The 19,989-nt window shown below is 40.3% G+C and overlaps 1 protein-coding gene across 1 annotated transcript; it reads right to left on the minus strand.

Moving 5' to 3' along the window:
• Nucleotides 1–146: 146 nt before the first annotated feature.
• Nucleotides 147–19,645, minus strand: slc30a7 (solute carrier family 30 member 7). Its single transcript, XM_041790637.1, has 11 exons — nt 19,482–19,645; nt 19,086–19,187; nt 15,181–15,294; nt 15,007–15,094; nt 11,741–11,870; nt 10,345–10,551; nt 10,126–10,170; nt 9,802–9,937; nt 2,534–2,624; nt 1,108–1,257; nt 147–692 (listed from the first exon to the last, which is right to left on the minus strand). The coding sequence occupies exons 1-11, from the start codon at nt 19,559–19,561 to the stop codon at nt 645–647; spliced, it is 1,191 nt and encodes a 396-aa protein (XP_041646571.1). The 5' UTR covers nt 19,562–19,645; the 3' UTR covers nt 147–644.
• Between the last annotated feature and the right edge of the window lie 344 nt (nt 19,646–19,989).

The raw sequence follows: 19,989 nt of genomic DNA on the forward strand, positions 1-19,989 counted from the left end.
TTAACATAGAGCATATAAACTTTTCTTTATCATTATTAAAATGGATTGCTTAAATTAAAACATTAACAATCCAGGCTCCTGATTGGTCAGAAACGATGGGTCATTATGTCATAAATGAAGATGGAGGTCAGTGATCTGCTCAGAAACAGAATTTTTTTATTACAGTTGAAAAAAACTGAAATCCTTCGACTGGTCACATGGTTTGGTCATATGATTTGGCACGTTAAAAAACACAGAGTGACATCACCCACACACCACTGACCAATCAACTGGCAGCAGTCTGGTCCCAACGGTGATGTCACGGGGGGAGGGTCGTCAAAACAGGCTCAGATTGTCTCTGATTTATGATGAAGGCACTTACCCAGAATGCTTTGCTCCAGTCTACAAAGTGCAGCTGGGGAGGGGGGGGGGGGGTTCACTCTGCCTGCTGACAGACAGGTGAGGTTTAAAAAAATAACTGGGCGGGGCAGTTTGAGTTCATCCAGGATGCACTGGGCTGGTGCATCATGGGAGATCACAGTCAAAGTCCACCCCCCCACCCTTGAGTCTTAATCTGACCTGTAGTGACCTAAGGAGGGGGGTCAGAGGTCACCTGCAGCAGACTGAAGGTGATTGGTCCCAGGTGATTAAAGGGGGAGGAGCTTCTACATGGCAGCTGTTTCAATCTGGACGTACAGCTGTCGAACTCCAGCCTACAGAGACGAAAACAGAACAGTGACCACTGATTCCAGAATTAATATCAGTATTAATATTACTACAACTGTAGCAATACTAACATCTAAACTGTTTCTACTACTTGAAGCACATGGCGCTACCTAAAACAACATTATGGACAGAACAGAGGAAAATATAAGTCAACTTTTGTAAATGCTGATAAGAAGCGCCCTGAAAAAGGCCTGGCTGTGAATATAGGCCCTTACACCAGTAGTACTTTTTCTGTTTGTATAAAAGGATTGCATAAAATAAATTGATTTAGTGAATAAACTGAAACTAAACTAGTTTCATGTGAAGCCATGTACTTCTTATTGTTGGTAATCATGACTCTGATTGTAGGAGGGCCTAAACTGGTTTAAATTCAGTTAATTCTCCAGTCCTATGTTCACGTACCTGTGTGAAGATGTGGTGCGTCTGGCTGAGGATCCAGCGTGTGTCGGCGTCGGGGGCGACCAGCAGCTTTAGAGTTCCGATGTAAACGTCGGTGCACAGTGTCCAGAAGTGAGGTTCATTCAGGTTGTAAACTCCCTGCAGCTGCTGCACCTGAACACATCACAGAAACCAGGAAGTAGACACAGCCCTGACATGGAAGAAAATCAACAGGTGAACCTGGGGTCCGTTTGAAAAGTCCAAAAAAATGACCTCCTAAGTCCTTTCCTATTCACTTTTCCTTAACCCTGAAGAAAAACGTAACAGGGTTAAGGAAAGGTGGGAGTAAGAGGATAGGAAAGGAGAACTGTGGTGATTAAGGAATCTGACTGCACTTTCCCTAGACGGATGTTACGGACGTGACATATGTTTTTTGTGTAAAAACTTCAATTTAACATTGATGGACTACAAAAGTCTACCACTCGGTGCGTTCTCTGTGTTGTTATGTGCTGCAAATGAAATGCTAAAACGTCAGAGATATGAGCTCATTAAGATTAAGGAAGAGGAACTGTGACTGTAAACATCCAGAACAGCAGAAACTTTTCTCTTAATCTGTAACTTTCTGCTTAGTCAATACAATGAGATGAATAATGTTCAAATCCTTTTATTTCACAACGAATTGTTTTGCTTTATTCCCTACCTATCAATTTTTTCTTTAATTTTCTCGTCTCTGTTAATTTTATTAGTCTACTCTGGTTCTCTTTCTTTCAGCTCATTATGTGAAAAGCTCTATAATCCACGTCTTCCCTGGGTAATTATGATGATAGATATAGCCTAATATTCATAATATAGCAACATGCCAACTTTATTGCTTTAATTTGTTGTGATTTACAAATGTTTATCACATTTTCTTTAGTATTTCAAAATAGCAAAACAAATACAGTTTAGAATACTGACTGATCGGTTTGCTGTTTGAATAAAATGGAAATGAGAAGAAATGAAATCGTTATGATAAGTTGAATGATAAAGTTGTCATGTCCGTAATATTTCTCTGTTCATCCCTACTCCCTTCCGTTTATCACATGGATTATAAGTTTGATAATGAATTTTATGGTTTAAATCGGGGCTAGTAAAGTTACAGTCAAGTTATTCACTTGTTCTGATGAGCGGTCAACAGGTGCGTCACTTTAAATGAAGTTTACGCAAAGCATTGTGGGTCGTCTTCTCCTCTCTCCTTTGGTAAAGGATGGTCCAGTGTTTCCTAGGCTAAAGGAGATAATAAAGGAAGTTATGAAGCTCCTTTCCTTTTCAGTTGGAGAATTTGAACAGCCTTTATCATGGCTGACACTAAAATGCTTCCGGGTTGTTTGACTCAGTTAGGAACCTTCCTATGCAAAATGGACTTTTCGAACGGACCCCAGGTATTTCAGGGGGCGTGGCATGTACTCACTCTCTGGTAACACTCTGGGAGGGCGTGGTCGAGAGTGGGCGGAGTCCTCTGCATCAGGATCCCGATGGACTCGCGCAGCAATGGCACCACGCTGAGGGTCAGAGGTCAACAAATGGGTCAGAGTGGGTCTTAGGTCAGAGGCTCCGCCCCTCAATGACATCACAAACCCACACATCTTCTGACATTTTTATAAAAAGAAAAAAACCTACTTCAGACAGAACCAGATTAACCTAAGCAGGTCTAAAACTTGAGACCGCTTACACTTTAAATCAACAGCATCATTCATAATGTTAATGCAGCTTTACATTCATATGCAGACAACACTGTTATTTAACATTCTGTTCCTACACAGACTAGAGGGTCTTGATACTGTAAAGCACCCTTTGTTAGTTAACACTGATTCTGGAACTTGACAAATCAAACATTAAGATGTAAAAGCTGAAAGAAAACTCCCATGAACCTGCCTCCTCAGGCTAATATGACAATACCTGTATAGTCTTGTAAATATCTCAGATTCTTAACTGACGATTTTATATCTTTTAAGCTTCATATTCAGCTTCACATAAAGAAATAAAAGTTGTAACTGGGCTTTTATTTAAAAAATGTCATTTTTATTTTTGCGTAAAAAAAGACAAGTTGCTTCCACTTTAATGTCCAAATAAGGACATTTTTAAATATGCATGCTTCTTCTCAGTTCCTCAAGTTTTTGGATACTTTGTATGATAGAGCATTGAGGTTCATAACAGATCTCTAAGCTCTTACTCACCATTGCACTCTCTATGGTGGAGTTGGCTGGCCTTCGTTGACCAATCGTAGACTAAACCACCGGCATGTCCTTATTTATAAGGCTCTACTTGACCTGCTTCGCTCATACTTGTGCTATTCTGTATGTGGAAAATGTTGGCAGCCACAGTCTTCGCTCTGTGGCTCAGTCATAAGACTTTTACTATCTGTTTCCAGAGTGGGCATTAAAAAGGGGAAGGGGGAGTTTAAGGGGGATCTGCGTCTTAGGGAGCTGGTCTTTAAATCTTTTAAAGTAGATTAAATGTGCTGGAGAGAGAACTGTCAGGGTGTAGATGATCTGACTGATGACTTTCTGTTCTGTGACCCTGGATTTGGATGATCTAAGCAATTGTGTTTCATATCTGTAACTTAGATGAATTTGCTGCTGCCTGCCTTCGCCAGGACGCTCATGTAAATAAGATTCTTAATCTCTGTGATGCTTAAGCACCACTTCCTCAAATACCACTAAAATGGTCAACACTTCAAGTCCAGGAGCATGGTACTTTGCTGTAAAACAGTACATTTCTCACTCCAAGTGGGGAGTGAGTCTCCTCCTCAGGTGAGGTACTTCAAGTATCTCGGGGTCTTGCTCACAAGTGAGAGTTGAATGCTACATTAGATTGGCAGGTGTACTGATACAGCATCAGCAGCTCTGTAGACATTATACCTGACCATCAAGCAGAAGAGGGAGCAGAGCCTTAAGGCAAAGCTTTCAATTTATTGGTCACCTGTTCCTCCCCTCCCCTACAGCTAAAAACCAAAAGAATGAGACGCAAGCATTCAAAACACGATTCCTAAAAAATGACTGGGCTCAGCACTAAGAGAAAGGGTGAGGAGCTAAGGGTAGAGCTGCTGCTCCTCTGCATTGAAAGGAATCATTTGAGGTGGTTCAGGTATCTGATCAGGATGCCTCCTGATGCGACCCGGAGCAGGGATCTCTTCACTCCCCCATTACACCTCTGTGACATTTATAGTGAAGGCAAAATGTAAAGGGGCGTATAGATCATGCGCTGATTTGGCCATCTGAATAAGATTAGTGACACTGCTCCTCATGCAGAGCTAAACATGAGACTTAAATCCAGAATCAGTAGTTTCTGGTCAGATTATCACTTGTGAGTACAGCTCAGATTCGTGAGAGGAATCAGAAGATTCTGGAGTGAAGTTCAGCATTTTCCAGCTGCAGTAACCTGATGCCTGTGGTTGTGTGCAGGCCTCTCAGCTGACCACAGCTCTGCGCTGCTCCTCGCTCTGTTGACTGTTTAAATCTGCAGCTGCTTTCCCTTCCAGCCTATCAAACCACATCAGCACACATCATTCCCATTTATCACAGAGGATTCTGGGAAATCTGAAGGCTGCATTTACATCCAGAGGACCGGAGAGCCGAGGTCAAACTCCAGAACCCTCTCTGGTCTCATAGCGGTGGTTTGGCACATTGGAGTCCATTAAATACTAATTGCACATTCCTTACATTAGTCAAGACCATTTTCCAAAGTCTCCATTGAGGTTGGGGATTGATTTGTGCTGCTGTTGGGTCGTTTCTGTGGAACTAGCCTGCAGAGCTGAAACATGAGAGAGAACCCATCACAGCTCGGTTCAGTCATTGACGTGCTAACATGGTGACGCAGTCAAAGAATCTACTGAACTAAAGCTCTCTCTGCAGTGAGCTCAGGGACTCTGATGTATGAAAGTTTTAATAAAAGAGGAAGAAATCTGCCAGAAACTGCAAGCATACACTTTCACACTGTAAATTTCTAAGAACAGTGACAGCATTTGGATAGGAACCCTTGCTCCCATCCAGTTTTGCACTTTTTCAAGAATGTGTACTTAATGGAGAAATGCAGTTCTTAATCTCAGTTCTGTTAGCAAATAGGCCAAAATGCTCACAAGTGCCTGAACAGGAGACTGTAGGCACGCACTCAGTGTAAGGAGCTGCTGTAACCAGTGATGCTACTCAGTGTATACTTTCTGATTTGATTAAACAGAAGTTATGATGCCATTTAGCCAACTAGTCTAAATCAAATAAATACGTTCTGTAAAGCCTTCATCCTTTTTGCAGGTCAAAATTTTTTGCATGTTTCTATGACATGCTGTTTTGGCAGTTAGCAGTTGATAAACAGAGTAAAGTGTGGCAGTGAGGCAGCAGTCATGGAGAGCATCTACAGTGTTTGTAGGGATCTGAACTTAACTGTTTAGACGGCTAATCACACACATACACTATATTGCAAACAGTATTTGCTCACCTGCCTTGACTCGCATATGAACTTAAGTGACATCCCATCCTTAATCCATAGGGTTTAATATGACATTGGCCCACTCTTTGCAGCTAAAACAGCTTCAACTCTTCTGGGACGGCTTTCCAAGGTTAAGGAGTGTGTTTATGGGAATTTTTGGCCGTTCTTCCAGGAGCGCGTTTGTGAAGTCACACACTGATGTTGGACAAGAAGGCTTGGCTCTCAGTCTCCGCTCTGATTCATCCCAAAGGTGTTTTATGGGGTTGAGGTCAGGACTCTGTGCAGGCCAGTCAAGTTGATCCACACCAAACTCTCTCATCCATGTCTTTATGGACCTTGCTTTGTGCACTGGTGCACAGTCATGTTGGAACAGGAAGGGGCCATCCCCAAACTGTTCCCACAAAGTTGGGAGCATGGAATTGTCCAAATCTCTTGGTATGCTGAAGCATTCAGAGTTCCATTCACTAGAAGTAAGGGGCCAAGCCCAGCCCTCTGAAAAACAAGCCCACACCATAATCCCCCCTCCACCAAACTTTACACTCTGCACAGTGCAGTCAGACGAGTACCATTCTCCTGGCAAACCAAGACTTGTCCATCAGATTGCCAGATGGAGAAGTGTGATTCGTCACTCCAGAGAACACGTCTCCACTGCTCTAGAGTCCAGTGGCAGGGTGCTTTACACCACTGCACCTGACGCTTTGCATTGCACTTGGTGATGTCTGGCTTGGATGCAGCTGCTCGGCCATGGAAACCCATTCCATGAAGCTCTCTACCACTGTTCTTGAGCTAATCTGAAGGCCACATGAAGTTTGGAGGTTTGTAGCCATTGACTCTGCGGAAAGTTTGTGACCTCTGCCCTCTGCGCTCTATACGCCTCAGCATCCGCTGACCCTGCGCTGTCATTTTATGTGGCCTACCACTTGGTGGCTGAGTTGCTGTCGTTCCCAATGGCTTCCACTTTGTTATGATACCACTGACAGTTGACTGTGGAATATTTAAGAGCGAGGAAATTTCACCACTGGACTTGTTGCACAGGTGGCATCCTATCACAGTACCACACTGGAATTCACTGAGCTCCTGAGAGTTTGCCATTCTTTCACAAATGTTTGTAGAAACAGTCTGCATGCCTATTGGTTGATTTTATACACCTGTGGCCATGGAAGTGAACCGAGCACCTGATTTCAATTATTTGGATGGGTGAGTGAATACTTTTGGCAATATAGTGTATCTACCTGCGACAAAGGTTTGCCCTCACAGAGCAGTTTGAGGTTTGGTGCCTCTCTAAAGGCACCTCAGGAAGTGAACTGGAACCTCTCCAGCTACCAGACTCGAAACAGCGACCCGAACAGAGTCCAGTCGTATGCAAATTGTGTTTCTCAGTGATGCGACCGTTGTCCACGACCAATGGGAGCTGGTGTTGTGCATAAGGACATTAAATCACTTCATTTTTCAAAATATGAGCGTAGATCAATCTAGAGCAGTTGAATGTCCATTCAGAACTCAAGAGATTGAAAAACTTTTCTGCTGAGTGCTGCAGTCAGATCTCTGCACCTGTGTGTTTGTCTGTTCATTCCAGGCTGACATGACAGGTATGGTAAACCATTAAGATTTTCAAAGTAAAAGTCTGATCAGTTTGTTTCTATGGTGAGACTACTCATGTTTTCATTCAGTACTTTTATTCTGAAGTGTTTCTGGGATAGTTCCTCAGTTGTTGCAGGAACATGCAAATTTGCTTCGGTGCTTAACTTTCCTTTCGTTTCTCCTCGATGTAAATGATTTAAAAACATCAGATTATAAGAGATATTAACTCACATGTGATCTCCATCTCCTTCTACATCTTGTTCTCTGCTCAAAAATTGTTGGGAATGTCCACCAGATGCATGATGGGAAATAATCTCAAAAGGAATCGTATTCTAGTCTTGTAGTTAGTGACCCACAGTCTTTGTAAAATCTTAGTCTGAGACTAAAAACTCAGCACTGCTAACAAACTGTCTTTGGATGTGAGAGGGTCTCAGATGTCAGTCTTTTTTAGAGTCTTTTAAGAGTTTTGGCAAAGTCCTCTGGTGCCACCTTAAGACAGAGTGTAGTTTTCCTGCAGTTTTCTAACATTAAAAAACAGGAAATCATCTAATATTGGATGCTCAGAACATCTACTTTTATTAACACTGTATCAGATGGTGTGAACATCAAAAACAAAAGAGAAGAAGCAGGCACTCTAAGCTTGAAAAATGTTAAAAAAAAAAAAAGAGGAAGGGAATACTTGAAAATCCTTTGTTATGACAGCCATACAGGGGCCTCGCAGGCCAATAAGGGAATGTTGTGCTGATCTCTTTAAAGCTTTGGCACCTTTATCATCATCTTCACCATCTTCACTGTCAGTTCAAAACTTTCTCTACAGTAAAAACAGGAGGCACACAGGAAGTGAACTCACTCTATTCTTCACCTTCCTGTTTTAAAACTCCCACACACACGCTTGATCCATTGTGTGTTTGAAAGCTGGTCTGTCATTATAGAAGGAGAGAAGCTGATTGGTCAACTGCCGAGAAGCACACCACAACAAAGAGACAGCCAGCCCTGCTCCCTCCAAGCACACAAAAGCCACAGCATGGTCACAGCTGGCCATGCGGCAGGTCGGTTAAAGCCCCGCCCACCCTGGTCTGTTATCGGCTGTAAATAAGCTGTCAATCATCTCTACTACTACTATAGCTCTATAGCACACAGATATTTACAGTTAGAATAAGTAGCATTTTAGGCTTCTGCAATGGAGAAATAGAATATTTATAGAATATCTTTTGGACTCAAACCATGGAGTACTTATTGGATAAAATCAAATATCGAATATCAATATCATAAAGATTTCAAGGGATGCACAGATCCCAGTACCAGAATGGGTGCTGATGCCAAGCCTAAGGACTAATATTCATATTCATAAAACATAGATCCTGTACTTTGTGACATTTTAAAGCATGATGTTAGCCTCTTATTATGTGAGTAGGCAGCCAAAGTTGGAGCCATGTCTGCAGTTGCATAAATTATTTCTACATAAATAAGGAAAAAAGTAGAGGAGAATGAAAACTATGCCCCGAAACAGTAAGAGGAGGGATGAAGAACATCTGACGGTGTTTAAATTTTTAACATCATCAGATGTTCGGACCTAAAACGGATGCCCATAAAACACACCTTGAATGAGGATGAACAAAGAAAGACTAACGCTGACGTAGGTCTGTTGGTCCTGCCTAAAATTTCAAAGATGCATTCCCTCATGGATAAAATATTAACGGGTACATAAATACCAGGAAAAACTGTCATAACTGCCAACACAGACAATTGTTTTTTTAAGCTGATATCTGCCAGTACTGCCACTATGCTGATAATGTGGTGTATAACTAACAAATAAATCTGGGCAAAATTGGATTGAAAAAACTTGCATTTGGATATATTTCAGAAAATAATTACAGTTAAGGTTAAAATCTATCCATGGAAAATGGATAATTAACAATCAAAAGATTTGGAGGGAATGGGATTAAATAAGAATGCACGTCTTTTCAACTATTTCAGATTTGTGAACACAATCATTGTGTTTTGCAATCTTGTATTACTTTGTCTATTTGTGTAGGGTTGAACAATTTGGGAAAATAATCTAATTGCAATTATTTTTTCAAATATTCTGATGGTGATTAAATGTGCAATTATTTTTAAAGTTCCACATCTTATGTATTTCAAATGAACAAGGGCAGTAAATCCTTCTATGTTTTAACCACTGCAACATTAAATTGATCGGACTAGGGCTGGATGATTTTGAAAAAATATTTAATTGCAATTATTATGACTCATATTGCAAATTCAGTATGAATTGTTGTACTGAAAGGAATGATCATTTTCATATCATTCTCATTTTGATGTAGAAAAACTTTTAAAAAATAAGGAAAGTAGGATTTTTCCAAACTATTCTAAAAAAAATGACACTTAAATGTTTGCATGATTGGTGGAACATATCTCTGCTGCATAAAATTTTTTATTAAACTGGTATTTTAACACATTTTTCATTGCAAAGAAATATTGCACCTTTTGCGATTTTAAAATAGAAAATTCAATTAATTGCCCAGCCCTGATTTTGTGAAATAATATTTTTTGTATGACTATTTTACGTTCTTTTTTACATGATAGAAATAGAGTTGAAATAATTTAGTGAGGATGATGAAGAGGAAGAAGATATTAAAAGATAAGGGTAGAGGTGAGGATGAGGAATGCTACCTGACACCGATGAGGAGGGCGATGAGCATGGAGCAGATTGGATCAGCGATCATCAGGTCGTATTTCTGCATCAGGAGAGCTGAGATGATGACACCCACACTGCCCAGAGTGTCGGCGATGATGTGCAGCAGGACGCCTGTATAAACACAGAGTATTTAACTACAGAGCTCTTTTACTGATGTAGTGTCATATCTGTAAAATCAGACTTCAGAGGCTTTGAGACAGGGCTGGAGATGGAGTGCTAGCGCCCCCCTGTGGACATCCTAATATTTCTACAGCTCATGCTTTTGATAATATTGTTTAAACTGAGGTTATTGTTCTTACCCTGCAGGATCTGTTTACTGGAGCCTTTCCCCGGAGTGTGCTCATCTGAGAGGAACACACACAAAAACATTCAGCTTTTAGATTTAAAACAAACAAAATTAGAGAACTTCATAGTTAATATGCAGAACATAAATGTAGTGAAAAGCGTAGAGACATGTTTCTTCTTCAGTTCAAACTGCCTTTGCCCATGTTCTTCACCTCAGAGACAGAGACTCTCACCGTGACAGTGTGGCTCCTCGTGGCTGTGCCCGTGTCCTCCGTGACTGTGCCCGTGACCATCATGACTGTGTCCATGTCCATGACTATCATGTCCGTGTTCGTGTCCTCCATGTCCATGTCCGTGTCCGTGTTTGTGGTGGTCGTGTCCGCCGTGGCTGTGTCCGTGGTTCAGACTGCCGTTAAACAGAGAGTGGCTGTGACCGTGACCTATGGGAGAGACAGAGGAGGAGGTGAGGCTCTGTGGCACCAAGATGAGGTTCTGCTGATCTAGGTTCAATACAGTGAGGTTCTAATGATCCACAGTGAAATTCTAAGGCTCTGTACAACTCCAAAGAGGTTCCATACTTCTACACTGAAGTTCTATAAAACTGAAGCAAAGCTCTATACATCTAGATAAGGTTGCACGCATCTGCTGTGAGGTTCTAAAAATCTGCAACAAGGCTCCACACACATGCAAAAAGGTGCTTTACATCTGCAACTAGGTTATGGTTCACACTCTAGATGTGAGCAAGGTTCTGCACATCTACAGTGAGGTTTTACTGTTCGACACAGCAATAAAAAAGTTCCACATATCGAAAGTGAGCTTCTGTGTATCTGCTGCAAGTTAACCACATCTAACAAAGTTCTCTGGTGGTATCTTTGCATCCACAGTGAGGTTCTACACATTTATCAGCAGTAGGATTCGCACATCTGCAGCAGGGTTCTATTAATCAGCAGGTGGGTTCTGTGCTATTCAGCAAGGCTCTACAATCTACACCAAATTTTAAACATTTGCAGTGAGGATCAACATACCTGCAGCAATGTTCTTTACACAAAAACAGGTTCTTTACACATGCAGCAATGTTCTAAATATATTCCACAAGGTATTTCACATCTATAATGAGGTTCCATAGAAATATCAATGTTCTGCACAACTGTGGCAATTACATTCTTATCTGTGATCAGATTTCACACATCTGAAGAAAGGCTGTATAAACCTAATGTGAGCATTTATTGACCTGCTGCAGTGTTCTTCACATCAACAACAATGTTCTAAATACCTGCAGTGAGTGAATATAAATCTGCTGCAAAGTTCTCCTAGTTTGATGCATGTGTGTCTTTACATCTTCAGCAAGCATCTGCATCAAAGTTCTACACATCTGTTCCACAGTTCTTCTCATCTGCAGTGAGTTTATACACATCTGTAGCACGTGTCCTCACATCTACAGTCTGAACATCAGTTCCACAGTTCTTCTTGGCTGTAATAAGATTTTACAGCAGCATGGCTCTAAATTATCAACAGGAAGGTTCTTTACATCCACAGTGAGGTTCTTTAAATCTGCGATGCTTAAACCTGTCAATCTAAAATCACTTGGCTTGTAGAAATGTAATGTTCTGGATGTTCTGCAGACAGTACCTCCGTCTCCATGTGAGTGTCCGTGTCCTCCGTGCTGGAACACAAAGATCCCAACCAAGTTCACAAGCAGACCGGCCACAGAGACAGGAAGTAGACGCTCATGGTGAACGTCAGGAGGCTCCAGGGCTCTCTGTCAGAGAGAGAAAGGCAGGAGAATAAAGACAGACAGTTGAACAGAAACTAAACCCCAAGGACACCTTCAGTCAGATATTTAGTGGTGCTGTTGATCAATTCAGTTACAAATCTCAGCATTTGCTTACAAAGTGTTTAAAATCTTCTTACAATGTTATAAATGGTGAATATAATACCATCCATGATAATACAGGTATAATTTTTTGAGATCCATGTTGCACTATCAGTGATACAGCCAATTAGCATCCACAAAAGACAGACTGTAGGTAGATCTTCTGTTTGGCAAGGAACTTTGCATCAAATTAGTTTTAAAATAGTCACGTATGGGGCGCAGAAGGCCTACGCAGGAGGCCCAGGTTCAAGTCTGGCCTGGGGTCCTCTTTCCCACTCCCTTTCCCTGATTGTGACTCTATCCATTAGTTGTTAATAGGCACTTGTGACTTAAAACCTAAGCATGTTTGAGTACTGCTTCTCTCTCCTTTCTCCACATCAGAGCTTTACAGCAGCACCCTGACACACCAACGTACACGGCTGCTCTGAGATGCATACACCAGAACGCCAGCAGCCGCAACGTGACCAATCCGACCACAGAGTTCAGAGCATCTGTGATTCATAGCCTGATGAAGTGCATCTTCATGGTGTGAGATAAATTTACTGTGAAATGAAAGCAGCACTTAGTGCACATGTGCACTGAGGAAATCTGCTTCTGTTTTTGTAGACTACAGCAGGTTTCGCAGACGAACTACTGGTGTTTCAAATATTGATGAAGTTCATTGGCATCCAGGGCTGGCCTGGGCACCCCTACCTTCTGAAAAAATAAAAGCAAAAAATGTTTTTCTTGTCTTAAATTTTCTAATATGCTGATGATGCCACAGGTTCATACTAAGCCGGCTCTGGACCACTATGGTGTGACTACAAGAGACTGGAGGAATCTTCTCATTCCTGCAGCATCATCGCTGCTTCTTGTGTAACTGATAACGGCTAAAAAAACCCAAGCCTGTTGATCAGTTTACATCTGTATGTGCCACATAAACCAGAGGTTCTCAACTGGGGGTCGGGACCCCAAAGTGGGTTGCAAAACTTTTTCCAGTGATTTGAAAAAACTGAGAATTATGTACATCTATGATGGAGCTTCACAATAATCTGCAGTTTCAGCATGACTACAAAATGAGCTTTCACAATAAACACATTGCAAAAGTCTTAATTGATTGCAGCATACCAGAGGAATCTTTTTCTGCAAACAAGCAGTGGTTTGGACTCAGCATGTGAACATTTTACACATTTGCACTGTTTTCATGCAGTTAGAGGAATCTTACAGTATTAAAATAGAAATATCCCCAACAACAACAATAATAATAATAATAGTTCCTCATGTGGTCTGCTGCTGTAACCTGGCACAGGAAGTTCTTTCTGATACAATATCATACAGGTGATGTGTATGTTGTTGTTCTGAATATCATCACTGCTGTGATTCATCACTGCTTCTTGTGTAACTGATAACGGCTAAAAAAACCCAAGCCTGTTGATCAGTTTACATCTGTATGTGCCACATAAACCAGAGGTTCTCAACTGGGGGTCGGGACCCCAAAGTGGGTTGCAAAACTTTTTCCAGTGCAGTGTGTGCATGGAAAAAATGTGGCTAAAAGTTATGATGTATGAATGCCTTTCAGTATATTTTCATTCATTTTTATGTTTTCCTGTGATGACAAGTTAATTGACTCTTTTTCTCAAGGTTTCAATGTATTTATTTCCATTTTCCTGGCCAACAAAGCTGGTTTCCCCAAAATGATGAGGACATTCCTCGGAAATATTACACAGAAGACATGCAGACAATGTGAAGGAATCTGTCCTGACACAGGCAGAAGCTGCAGACCTGAAAACTACCCTCACAAAACTGGCAAAGAAAGATTGGTCTCTCTTCTGCTATTGTCAGAAGCCCCGTCCCACAGCCATGCACATTAGTCATGTGGAGACAAGGCAGTACATTTGGGGGGGAAATGGCCCAGCCAAACTGGGGTCCAGCAAAATCACGGTCAATTGTAAAGTTAAGCTGTGGTGTTTTATATTTAACCTGAATCATAACCACTCTTTTCAAAGAAACACATATCTTTTTAATTCATTTGTGCAGTAAGTAGCCTTCTTAAAAATGCCACTCCTTTTGTTTAAAACAGAATTAAAATACATTAAAAATAGCTAAAATGAGTTAATAATGGCAAAAAATGCTGGGAAAGGTGGGGAAATTGGAGTTTAAAAGCAGCAGAAATGTGTTTGAAGTGCCAAAAATTGGATAAAAGTGGCAAAAAAATAACCAAAAACGGCAAAAATGGGTAAAAGTGGCAAAAACAGGCATATTAAGTGGTAAAAGGGGACTAAAAAGGTGGCAGAAACAGCATGAAAGTAGCAAAAATAGGTGGAAATTTGGTGAAATGGGATGAAATACTGATATAAACTGGCAAAAAAGGGTTAGCTGAGGCAGCAATAGGCAAAAATGGACATATTAAATTGTGAAATGTGGCGTAAAAAGTGGTAAAGAGGGGTTAATAGTGGCAATAATGGGTCAACAGAGCCAACAATAGGCAAAGAGTGGAAAGATTTGGTTTAGAAGTGGCAAAAATAGGCAGAAAAAAAGTGGTGGTAAGGGTTTAAAACCGACAAGAAAATGGGTTTTAAGTGGAAAAACGTGTTAAAATTAGCAAAATTGGTGGGAAAAAGTGGTGACAACGGGTGGAAATCTGGCAAAATTGATGTAAAGTGGAAACAGTGTAAATTTTAAAATATTCCTGGTTTCTTTAAGGCATCTGGAGACCCCCTCTCAGAGTTTCACGATCCCCAATGGGGTCCCGACCCAAACGTTGACAACCACATCATTAAGGTCTCAAACGGCACCAATTATTATTAAATAAATATAAATTGTTGGACAGTTTTCAAAAATTTGAGCTCTATTTCGGTTAAGGCGGTGGTGATGGGTCCTCAGGCCCAAACCGTATGATGTGACATTGATCGTGACGGCACAAAGGAGTGACAGAGTGTCTTATTCCTCTCAGGGAAGGCATTTAAGGATAATCCAAGCTTCATTCATCTCAGTTTAAATGTTGGGGTTTAGTCGCCATCAGACAGTAATATGCATGTGTTACCTCGACTCCTTCAGAGAAGATGAAGAAGGCGGTGAAGATGAGGAAGAGTCCGTTGACAAACCCTGCTAGAACTTCTGCTCTGACATACCTGAAAGACACCAGCACCATCATTGCCATCCTCATCATCATCATCATTGTCAGACCAGACTAACGGAGCACAGAGTGACGTCTCACCCGTAGGAGAAGCTGTCGTTGGACCTCCACCTGGAGATGACGGAAGCTGCCAGACCTGCCAGCAGGGCGGTGCAGTCAAAGAACATGTGGAACGAGTCTGAGATCAGACCTAAACTGGAGAGGAAACACACCACACAAACATCATACACACACATTAGACACACAGTAAACAAACCGACTACACACTTGTTTACTAACTAAAGCCATGAAACTGAGAATTATGTACATCTATGATGGAGCTTCACAATAATCTGCAGTTTCAGCATGACTACAAAATGAGCTTTCACAATAAACACATTGCAAAAGTCTTAATTGATTGCAGCATACCAGAGGAATCTTTTTCTGCAAACAAGCAGTGGTTTGGACTCAGCATGTGAACATTTTACACATTTGCACTGTTTTCATGCAGTTAGAGGAATCTTACAGTATTAAAATAGAAATATCCCCAACAACAACAATAATAATAATAATAGTTCCTCATGTGGTCTGCTGCTGTAACCTGGCACAGGAAGTTCTTTCTGATACAATATCATACAGGTGATGTGTATGTTGTTGTTCTGAATATCATCACTGCTGTGATTCTGTGTCAGACCCAAAGCTGAAGGCAATGTCCCAAAGCTATGCATTTCTTTGTTTAGTTTAACTTCTACTCAACCAGGTTAGCCCCACTGAGATTAGAGACCTCTTTTCCACATAAGTCTCAAAAATCAAAAACTCTGAAATTGTACAGTACAAGAGATAATCATAGTAGTCATGAAATCCAGGCCTTTCCACAAACACCAGCTGTCAGCCAAACAGCAGACTAGTCACTTCATCACAGCTGCCTGCTTTAATCTGACTTAATAAGACAGTGTGACCAACAAGTTGCAGCTCACTTTCTGGTACATTTTTACATAATAAAAAAAGTGTCAGCATAAACTAAGTAATCTTAAGATTATAGGAGTTTCTTTGCATCATATAAAATAATCTCTATTTCATGTTTGGTTGTCATGTAAAGTTTGTGATTAAAGTTTCTTTTTAAATCAAAGTCTGCTTTCATATGTGCTCCACACACCTGCTGCAGGTGCTGCGCTGAGCTAAACTTCATGAATAGAATATGAGTTGTCATGTCAGGACTTTTTACTCGTCTGCTAAAGGACTAAAGACTCCTCAAAGTTGTTACAGCAACAAGGAATATCCATGAAAAAGTGAAATTGGTAGGTCTGTGTCTCCTCTGGATTTAATTTTTTTTATTATTATCATTATTATTATCACAAGGCTCCAAGCCATGATTTATCTTACTGTTTATTTAAATGTTTATTTGACTGGTTTTCAACATGGAGTCATGGGACTGCCAGGAGTCAGTAAGGGACTTAGGAGGGCCTAAATTAACCATGAGCTTTAAATACCACAATGTAAATAATTTTGGAGGTTTTAATAATTTTCTATGATAAATATATGTAAAATTACGGTCAGACAGAGGTCTAGAAGAGGCTATTTTGGGGAGAAAGAGAGGTTTGTTATGAATTTCATAGGCTATTTGAGTTTTAATGAAACTAGGGATTAAATTCACATTTCTTGCTTTTACAGTACAGACTGAGTCATGCATCGTATACACCACTGGCACTGAGCTCAAAACTAAATATCTCGTCCCTTACTTGACACTAGTGCTGAACGATTTGCAAAAATAATCTAATTGCGATTTTTTTCCCTCAATATTGCAATTGCGATTTAATATACAATTATTCTTAGGTTCCTCATCTTATGCATTTTTCAACAAATTCAGGCATAAATCATTCCATATGATTGCCTACATTCAGCCAGGACATTCATCATACATTTAACCATCCTATTGCAAAATGGATCTACTACAGTTTTACTTGGCAGAGAAGGCTCTGCTCAAAAGATGCTCGCTGGGTTAGTCAAGCAGCTGCTTTGACTTTGCAGGGAGCACATGGCTAGAAATCCCTATACAGATACACACATTTATGAAAATGTGTATGAAAACAATGAAATTATTCAGAAGTAATTAATCCATAGCAGTATGACTCTGAATATGAGGGTGCAACAATCTTTATGCTATGAAGGAGGCGGCTGGGGTGGAGGAAGTGATGCTGGCTATAAGCTGATCACAACTTGGGGTATGACTTTTGAGAACTAACACTAAGCTTCATCAATTTATTTATTGAATTAACAAATTATTTTCGCTCTTATTGCAAACTTGATGCCATTTGCTTTATTGAAGGGCATTATCATTTTTATGTCCCTCATTTTGATTAAGAAAAACATGCATAAAACACGAAAAGGAGGATTTCTGTAAGCCATTATAAAAAAATGTTTGCATAATGTGCATAAAATCTCTGCTGCTGCAAAATTTTGATTTATTTAACTGGTATTTTGACACATTTCAAATTAAAGAAATATTGCAACTGGTGCAGTAAATTGCAGCAGGCCATATTGCAATTTAATCTAATTTGCGATTAATTGCCCAGCCCTATTTGACACTGAAAAAGTTGGCAACCCTAAAAGTATCCACTGATTGCTCTAATCCATTGATACTCAATGTGTGGCTCTTTTGTGATGATTTGAGGCCCTTTAATGTCTTAACCGTAAATATTATTATTATAGCTATATATTGTTTATATTATTATTATGCCACTTTTCACCCATCTTAACTACCTTTTGTCATTAAATACCACTTTTTTTCCTACTTTATGTCCATTTTTGCCCCTTTTTTTTTACCTCGTTTTCCTCATTTTTCTGCCATGTTTTCCCAATTTTTGCCCTTTTTCACCATTTTTTTTTACCACTTTTCGCCCATTGAAGCTACCATTTGCCATTAAATACCACTTGTTTCGCTTTAATCCCCATTTTTGCCTCTTCTTTCTGCCATTTTCCCCCATTTTCACCATTTTTTGCCACTTTTTGCCCATTTAAGCTGCCTTTTGCCACTAGATGCTACTAGCTTCCTATTTATTAACCATTTTTGCCACTTCTTTTAGCAAATTTTATCCCATTTCTGCCCTTGTCACCATTTTTTGCCCATTTAGGCATCCTTTTGCCATTAAATACCACTTGTTTCCCATTTTTTGCCCATTTTAGCCACTCTTGACTGCTTTTCGCCCATTTTAGTCACTTGTCACTCATTTTATTGCCTTGTTTTTGCCACTTTTGGACCAGTTCTTGCCACCTGTTACTCATTTTTTTTAAACTTCTGACCTATTTTTGCTACTTTCTGACTCTCCTTTCACTTTTTCTCCCCATATTCACTCCTTTTCATCCATTTATGCAGCTTTTTGACTATTTTGCCATCTTTAACTTATTTTTATTGCTACTTCAAGCCATTTTGCCACTTTTCAACACTTAGATTGAGGCTCTTGCAAAGGTATTTTTCAAATGTGGCTCTTTGGTTGAGCAGGGTTGGGTATAACTGCACTAATCATACATGCTTAGATCTAACATGCTGTATAACAAGACTTTATGAATGACAAAGTCTAGGAGACCTTTTTTTGTTGTTGCAAATGAGAATATGGATCAATGGCTGCAAAAACTTGGTTAACTGGAGAGAAAATCTGGCCAATCAGATTCAACTATGTAAATTGGGGACACCCCTAGAATAAACCTTCCTGCAGTCCACTGAAATTTTTTTCACTTTTTAGATTTATTTTAGAAATGATTGATTCTATTTTTCTGGAATATCAGTGTCTGACTCTGCTTGCTGTTAGAGTTTAAATGTCTGGTGTTGTGATAGCTCTATCCTCCATCTCATGGCTAACCTCTGTCTGATGGACAGGTGGGGTCAGACAGAGGGACCTTCAAAATAAAGTGCCTCTCTCACTGTGGGTTCCTCGATACTAACACATACGTGGCACATCCACAGAGCAAACAGCGGCAGACAGCCGCTGCTGCTAGCACAGTTAGCCTACCTGTTACTCCAAATGCCGTATGTAAGCTCCACGAAGGCGAAGGAGAGGTTCAGACAGAGGAAGAAGAACAGGTTTCTGGACGTTTTATCAGCGAGGATTGACCTGAAAACACCCAACAATCAGTACATCTCCATAATAGAGCCCTAACCCGAGAGAAACCCGGGTTATTCCCACATAAAGACGGCACGTTCACACATAATAACCCTTCATTAACACTCATTACCAGCTGACAGTGACAGATAAGCCCATTAATGTCACTCACAGGTAACGAGAGGACAGATTTGTTTAGGCTAGCCGGTTAGCATCATGCTAACAGTTTACCGTTGGAGTCAGCTGGCAGAGTTAGCTCAGTTAGCTTCTGTTAGCTCGGTTAGCATTTAACAGCGGTGGGTTTACCTGAACCATCCTGATAGCTTCAGCAGCAGGTTAAACTTGGCGGGTTTGTACTCGTCGTCTTTAATAGATAAAGGTAACATCTTCACACCTGGACACACACACTCTCACACACACACACATTCACTACGTAGAGTTAGCAGGAGTATGCTAACTGTCAACTTCCGCTTTACTCGGTTTCACAATAAAAGCGTCCTACTGCGCTGCAATACCGAGATTACTTCATCAAATACCGATAGGCACAGGTCAATATTTTAACAAGAACTGATATTACTTCACTCTTTACTGAATATTAACTACTCTGTTAAGTAAAACTATGTATGACTATGAATGTATGTTTCACTTCAAGAACTACAAAATCCTAAATTTACACCATCAAATATTAAACCGTAATGCAATATTTTTCAGTTTGCAGCAATAACCGTCATATTGGGAACATATTTGATATGAATTTATTTTGGTTTAAAAGATGTATTATATATATAATATTATTAATAAATATTAAGATTAG

This window comes from Cheilinus undulatus, linkage group 7 (genome assembly GCF_018320785.1).
Source record: "Cheilinus undulatus linkage group 7, ASM1832078v1, whole genome shotgun sequence".
NCBI classification, from domain to species: Eukaryota; Metazoa; Chordata; class Actinopteri; order Labriformes; family Labridae; genus Cheilinus; species Cheilinus undulatus.